Below are 7624 nucleotides of genomic sequence, written 5' to 3' on the forward strand. Positions count from 1 at the left end.
TATCCCCACGGACATAAACCCTTGAGCCCCATCCTCGTGGACTGAGCTCCACAGAGCCTATCTACTAATATTCCAAGAAGAAAAAAATGTCTTTATCAAATGTTTTGATTAGAATAATTTATCAATATTATATTATACAAAGATGGTTATTATTATTATTATTAGTAGTATTATTATTATGTATAGTATATCATATTATTATTAGTATAGATATCGGATAGGTGAATGGATGAATGAATGGGATGCCTGGGTCTGGGGCCCTCCGTTGTCGGGCCTGCACGGGTGTCGCCTTGTTGTGGGGTTCCCTCTCTCCGGGCCCGTCTCCGGTCCCCCCCGCTGCCTCTGCGGCGGGGCGCCCCTCTGGTCTTGGGGGGCCACTTTCGTGGGGGGCGGGTGCGCCTGCCCGAGTCGGCGGCCGGGGCGGCTCTGTCTCTCCGGGCAGGCTGGCCCCCTGCCGGGTGGGGGTCGTTGGCCTGAAGGGTGAGGGCCTCCTGGCCGCGTGTCCGGCCCGGACCGGGTGGCCGGGGATTGCCTGGGTCGCGGCCCGCCGCCGCGGGATCCCTGGCTGCTTCTTCCCGCACCGTGGGGGCCCCGCCCGCAGGCGGTGGGTTGCCTCCCTCCTGCTTCTCCCCTCTGTGGGGCTGCCGGTGGCCTGGGTTCCGGGCTCTTCCGTGTCGGCCTCTGGTCTCGCGGGTGGCGGGGTTGCTCCCCCCCCTCCCCCACTATAGATACACTTCAGGTGGAACTTTGTTTGGTTTATTACACACACACACACACACACAGACACACACACACACACACACACACACACACACACACACACACACACACGATCATATACATAGACATACACACTGGCTTGTTCACCTGCATGCTGGCTCTCTAGTTTTTGGGTTTAGGTAGCGGTAGCGGTAGCTTAGCTCAGACTGCGATCAGATATCAAGATTTACGTCGATTGCTGTTCATGTTTTGGTTGGCTCCGTGCCGGTTTCGTGCTTTGTTTGTGGTTTTTTGTTGCAGATTTCCAGTGCTTGACGTGTGTTTCCGTGTGTTCCTGCTTCCTGGATTGGCAGTGGATGTCGTCACCCCCCCCCACCCAAAAAAAAAAAAAAAAAATCACTGGGTTTGTATGTGTATATTTATGTATGTGTACGCATATGTATGCGTATGTATATATATTAAATATAGTAATAATGCACATATATATACTTTTGGTTTCTACCGTCATGGTATCAATCATTAATAATTGGTGCATATCAAATAAGATAATGTGTGATTTGCATGAGTAAACAGAATAATTCAATGAAGTTGTGATTGACTTTTTTCCTTGTCTTTGTGTGTGTAATCAGCCTGTGAGTTTTTATAGTGATATCTAAAAGTAAAATTTTGAACCCCATTCACAACTATGTTATAACAGGCATTTTTCGATATGAATATATATAGGTCGTTTTCAAAACTTTCCCATGATGGGATTCCTTGGGACTTTTTTTCCCTCACTAAGGACATAATGAGGATACAAAATCAGTTGAGTTTGCTACTGTTGCAATTTGTCCTAGGTTTTTTCATATAATGACTGGACTATTAGAAAAGGGGAGGGGGATGGCCCAACTTGTTTTATTGCTCAGGGGCCTCTCTTATCTGTGTCTGGTACAGAATGGTACTCTCAATGAAAAAGTCAGAGTAATGCACATTAGTTTTACATACAGAAAGATTAAGTTAGACAGCACATGGAGTTTACATATTCAGTTTGATTTTAAATTATTCTTTATCTAACAACTGTTTTGTTGTGGGAGAACACAATGATCCTGTGCCTTTCCTACTTACCTACAGAAATGAAAATGAAAAATAGTTTAGATTAGGTCTAATTCTGAATATTTACATTGCATTGATTCTCTATCAAAATCTTTGAGGCTTATTGGCTATTATCTTTCTTTATCCAATGTTACTTTTAGCCCAACATAATCTAAACAGGTATTTCATACAGTTTTTTCTTTTTGCTGGATTTATGGAAAATAATTCAGTTCAGTTCAATTTAATTCATTTCTGTTTGATTGCGTTCAGTTTGAAATTCATCAAATACAGTTTGTTTGACTTGTTGTATCATCACTGCATTACAGTAACTTCAACTTATTTACTTCTAACATTCACGGATGTCAATCAGATTAAAGGAATGCCTCAGGTCGTTCCGTGAAATGACCTAATGGATTTACGTCTGGCGCATTTGCTTTGTAATCCGTAAACCCTACAAGTGGACAATTTAGTTGAGAATGCAGAGATTAAGCAAAGCTGATGCAAAGGTATAATCTTGTAAAGGAGGTCTCCTCTGTTTCCCTCACAGGTAACACTTGTTCGGAGCTCCAGCTGAGAATTCAAATGAGAAAGTAGATGGACCCTGGAGTTTTAGATAACTTTTAATTTTCTCAATTCATTCCATGTGCATATACTGTATGTATGACACTTTCTTTAGAAGTGGAACCGCAGGTCTGGATCCGGACCCTGTTGGTCAGTAGAGGAACCGCAATTCTTTCTCTTGCTCCCTGTAGCACCCTATAATGTAATCATTTCCTGAAAATGTAATAACGCCTGAAAATGTAATAAGATTTGCACCTAACTCAATCGAAAATGTAATAAAATCCAATAATGTAATAACTTCACCAATAATGTAATAAAATATCCTGACTGATATTGTAATAACATTTTTACCAATAATGTAATACCTTATTACATTATTGGGAATGTATTACCTTTTCAGGTGGGTCTTTTTTTTTCTTTCTCAAAACTGATAATGTAATACTTGACAAATAATGTAATATATATGTTCATTTTCAGTCCAGAGTTCTACATGTTGTGTTTTAAATATCTAAGAATGTTATATACGCTGGATTTGAAATACCAAAACTATGACTATTGACTGTTAAATGACTATTGGATTAAATTGCAGACTTTGAGTACCATGTAATAAATTCCCAATAATGTAATATGGTATTACATTATTGGCAAAAATGTTATTACAATATCAGTCAGGATATTTTATTACATTATTGGTGAAGTTATTACATTATTGGATTTTATTACATTTTTGATTGAGTTAAGTGCAAATTTCATTACATTTTCAGGCGTTATTACATTTTCAGGAAATTATTACATTATAGGGTGCTACACTCCCTAACAACATTTTGCACTGTTTACTATTTAGTAATAGAGCTAGGGTAGATTTAGTCTGGATTATAATAATTTATACTACAGTTACCCTAACCCTGTGGGCTGTATATTGTCAGAACAACACAATAAGAAACGAGTGAAATACAAACAGAGGCGAGTGTCTCTGTTGTTGAGTTGGCTCTGACATTTCTGCCGGGTCATAGGGAATTTACTGTGGAAATTTGAACATAAATATTAATGCAGAAAGAGGAATTTTAGTTAAGACATTAATAGAATAACATAATGATCAGTCGTAAAAAATCCTAAAACTGGTTAAAAAAAGAAGAGTCCAAAGATTAGTGTTAGTAATACAACCTGTTTTTAGAAACACTTCACAGGAGCTAAGAGGTAAACAGGAATATTTAAAATTGTATCATACAGAATTGAACTGATGTATTCAATATACAAAAGTCAACATTTGGAGTGGATCAAAAACACACTACCATGTTGTAGAATAACTTTGTGTTGCTAAAAACTAATAAAATAGAATCCATCTGTGCTCTATAGCTGTTTGTTACGAAGCGTTCCCCATTGTTGTCTACTGTATGTCTCATAATTAAAAAAATGTTGTCAAATATACATTTGACGTTGTTTCCTAAATTAGAATCCAATTCAGGTAACAAAACAGATTTTCATTCGTTATGCTGAATATAACATTCATTTTTTGATCCAGCTGAAGGATGAACACACACTGAATCTTGTACTCAGGACACAGACTAGAGTCCTACTTACTTTTGTTCCCTTAAATAAGTTATTGAGTTTATTCACATTTGTCTCTGCATGTATCAAAAATGATCCCCCAGTTTTTCTTTGCTCTTTCACACATTCAAATGTTTCTTAGGGTTTCTTAATTGATTTTTCTTTCCATGAAACAAAACAATTCAAAGGTTAATGTGCATAATTAAATATTTATTTGAAAAATACTGATACATTCTCTTTATGAATACATTTTTTTTTGTTTTTCCATTTGCCAGAAAACTATCTATACGAAAAGAAGACAAATAAAATAACAAATATTTACTGTACAAGTCAAAGTGTTTTTTGCTTTTGTCCACATTGGAGAGCACAGAGGTTTATGCAGGAGCCACAGAGGAGACTTCTGTCTTGGAAGTGGACACTTCAGAGCCATCATCCACCTGTTTACCAAAGAGCTGCAGGATGCACGTGCGGAACTAAAAAAGGAAGAATGAAAATTGCTGTTAGAAATGGAAAAGAAATCTTTAATGACAAGATGAGTTAATAAAAAGTGCAATAAGACACCTGTCGGTTCATGAAGACATAGATGACTGGGTTGTAGATGGTGGCGCTCTTTGCAAAGTATGCAGGCATGGCTGCAGCCAGAGGATGGAAGGCGTATCCAGGGTTGGCCGCAGCAAAGCAGGCAAAGAAGGTGTAAGGTCCCCAGCACACGATATACGCCACGATCATGACGACAACCATCCTGGATACTTCTCTCTCAGCTTTCTGGGTTGACTCAGACTCCTTCTGCTGCATAGCAACCTGTGGTTCACAAAAAGATGAAAAAATAAGATCAAAAAAGCCTCAAGGCTTTTGCAAATACTGTAAAAAACTGGATGAGATTTAAGTTACAGGCGCGAGGAAGAAAACTTACAGCACGGATGGCCAACCACACAGCAAGGTAGCACAAGATGATGATAGCCAGGGGAATGATACAACATGTAATCATGAGAACAATCATGTAGGACAGGACTCCAGGGTCTTCACTTCCACTGAACACGTCAGGTCCACAGGAAGTCTTCAGTCCATGAGGCCAGTACCTGGTTCAAGAAAACTTTTAGTCTTTAGTAATGTTCCACCAATTAAAGTTCAAGTTCAGCTAATGTTTCTACTGATATTTCCAAGAATGATGGCGCTGACATGAAATAAACAAAAGCGGCGATTACCTGCTCCATCCGAAGACGGGAGGAGCACACCATGCTGCAGACCAGATCCAGGAGAACACAATTCCACCTGTGGCCCATTTGGCATCAAACTTGACATTTCCAAAAGGTTTGCACACGACTACCCATCTCTCCCAAGAGATGATAGTCAGGGACCAAAGAGCAGCAATACCTGAGTAAAAAACAAGTACATTCCTCAAGTCACCATTCATCAGATATGACAGACAATCACACTGGACATTTGTGTCTCAGACGTTATGACTCACCACAAGTTGAGACAGTGAAGCCTTCAAAGACGCACATTGGATGTCCCAGAATGAAATATCCAAAGAACTGGTTGCACACACTGATGGTGCTGGCGAAAACCGTCTCTCCAAGGTCAGCTACGGCAAGATTGACCAAGATCCAGTTCAGAGGGTGTTGGAGCTTCTTGAACTTTGCTGTGGCCACCAAGACCAGACCATTGGTGAAGACTGACAAAACAACTACTAGACACATCCAAAGTGTGGAAACGTTGTAAACCCATCGTGGAGCGATGTGGTAGTTGGGTCCCTCAAAGGGATCTGGGAAAAAAGGTAACAGAAAATCAAACAATGTTACAGTTTCACAGCTTTGTATCTCGTGTGGTGCTGCGATCTCCCGAATCCACATCATCTTATCTGTATGGAGTTATTTTAAACTCAGAATTTTAGCTGTAATGATGCTCTGATAAACATCTCAAAATGCAAAAATAAATCTTCCACTGCTGTCTTTGCTTTTCTTGTATCCAGTTTGTTTTTCTCATTTTTTGTGACCTGTTTTTTTACTCTTACAAATTAAACATGTGGATGAAATCATTCAAAAGAAAAAGTGTTGAGACTGTACCTCGAGTATTATTGCTGTTTGTGTAGGAGAAGGCAGAGCCCCTTGTTGTATCTTCATTGTGCCGCCTGGCAGCAAAACTTTGTTTCCCCCACTCCTCTGCCATTCTGGTCTAAGAAGAAGGTCCTCAGCTGTCCGGCTGTCCTGTCACTTGTAACCTCCTCGCTGACTGGAGCTTCACACAACTTTAGCTTTTATACCTATGCTGATAGGATTACTTTATAATCATATAACATCCTCGGTGTGCCACTTGGCAGTGATCCCGAAAGGTGAAGCCAAAAAAAAAGTATTATGAACAGTAATTAAAACTATCAGCTAATGAGATTAATGAAAAGGGCGGATTTCCGAACACAGTTTTTGAAAATTAGAATCGAGACTGTTGTAGTGCTGTAGATATAAATAACTGGAGGTTTCTATCAAATTTTCTTTCAGCTTCTGAAATAATGTTTTATTCTAAAACTTTTGATGAAAATAACAAATACAGATTAAGGTATTTGTGTTTGTAATACAGTTTCAGGTCCACATGTGGGAACCGTAATAAAACCGTAATAAACAGTTTCTTATATGATTGTCCAGGTTTGTGACGCTGGGCTGTTGACCTGTGAGGACCCTATAGGCTATGCCATGACAAGCACAGACAGGTCTTAAAGCAGATTTAGAGGGACCAGAGCAGATCTGCAGCGCTCTTCCACAGGCAAATTACACCTGCTCACATGTCACTTTGGTAAAACACTTTTAATCCCTCCGGAAAGAAGATTCACACGAGAACATAAGATTTTTGGCCTACATTTGAGCCTGCAACTCACGTCACTGCCCTCACGGTAAAGGCAAAGGGAACAAGGCAAACGGAGAAGGATGTGAACATTTCAAGGGCAAACCAACTTCTGGATGGTTGGGGTTTTTAAAATGTTTTGTCATTTTTTTATGTTTGGAGCCCTGCGATAGACTGGCGACCTGTCCAGGGTGTGCTCCTGCCTCTCGCCTTTAATGAGCTGGGATAAGCTCCAGCAGCCCCCCGTGACCCTGCAAAGGATAAAGCGGGTATAGATAATGGATGGATGGATGTTTGTTTGGAGTGGAGGTGGCAAAATTGAACAAAACTGAAAATTTGGGTAATGTTGCTGTTTGGCAGCGGGCGCCTGATAGGACAAAGCAGCATAGATAAAACTGCATGACAGCTGAGTGGGTGTGTTACGTCCCCATGGGCATAGGGGGATGAGGGGAGTAACACAGGTGGGACACGAAGGATAAAATAGGAGACCAATGTTTCAACAGAGCCGTGGCGCATTTATTAAGAACAGACAAACAAAGGGAAAACAACATAAAGCGGGCTCCCCCACGCGGAGAGCCGATAAGCCGGTCTTCCGGTCTTCGACCACGGCAGCCTGGCAAAACCTGCCACACACACGGCTTCATCACACACAAAGGCCCACACAGCCCCGAACTGCAGCTCTCCCCAGGTATTTGTAGCTGGCCACGCCCACTCATCATGGCTGCTTGGCTGCAGGTGTGGATGATGAGTGGGAAGGCAGGGGGCGGGACCTGGGAAGAGGCAGAGCAGAGCATACACACACACACACAAACAAACAGACACAGAGGCCACAGGGCCGTAACACCCCCCCCCATAAAAACAAACCCCTCCGGGTTTGTTACTGGGCAAT

At 41.0% G+C, this 7624-nt stretch overlaps 1 protein-coding gene across 1 annotated transcript; it reads right to left on the minus strand.

Annotated features, from left to right (window-relative positions):
- Window positions 1-4076: 4076 nt before the first annotated feature.
- Window positions 4077-6128, minus strand: LOC133448989 (red-sensitive opsin). Its single transcript, XM_061728035.1, has 6 exons — window positions 5967-6128; window positions 5369-5665; window positions 5106-5274; window positions 4814-4979; window positions 4462-4701; window positions 4077-4373 (listed from the first exon to the last, which is right to left on the minus strand). The coding sequence occupies exons 1-6, from the start codon at window positions 6067-6069 to the stop codon at window positions 4275-4277; spliced, it is 1074 nt and encodes a 357-aa protein (XP_061584019.1). The 5' UTR covers window positions 6070-6128; the 3' UTR covers window positions 4077-4274.
- Window positions 6129-7624: the final 1496 nt, after the last annotated feature.

Source organism: Cololabis saira, chromosome 8 (assembly GCF_033807715.1).
Source record: "Cololabis saira isolate AMF1-May2022 chromosome 8, fColSai1.1, whole genome shotgun sequence".
Classification (NCBI taxonomy): domain Eukaryota; kingdom Metazoa; phylum Chordata; class Actinopteri; order Beloniformes; family Belonidae; genus Cololabis; species Cololabis saira.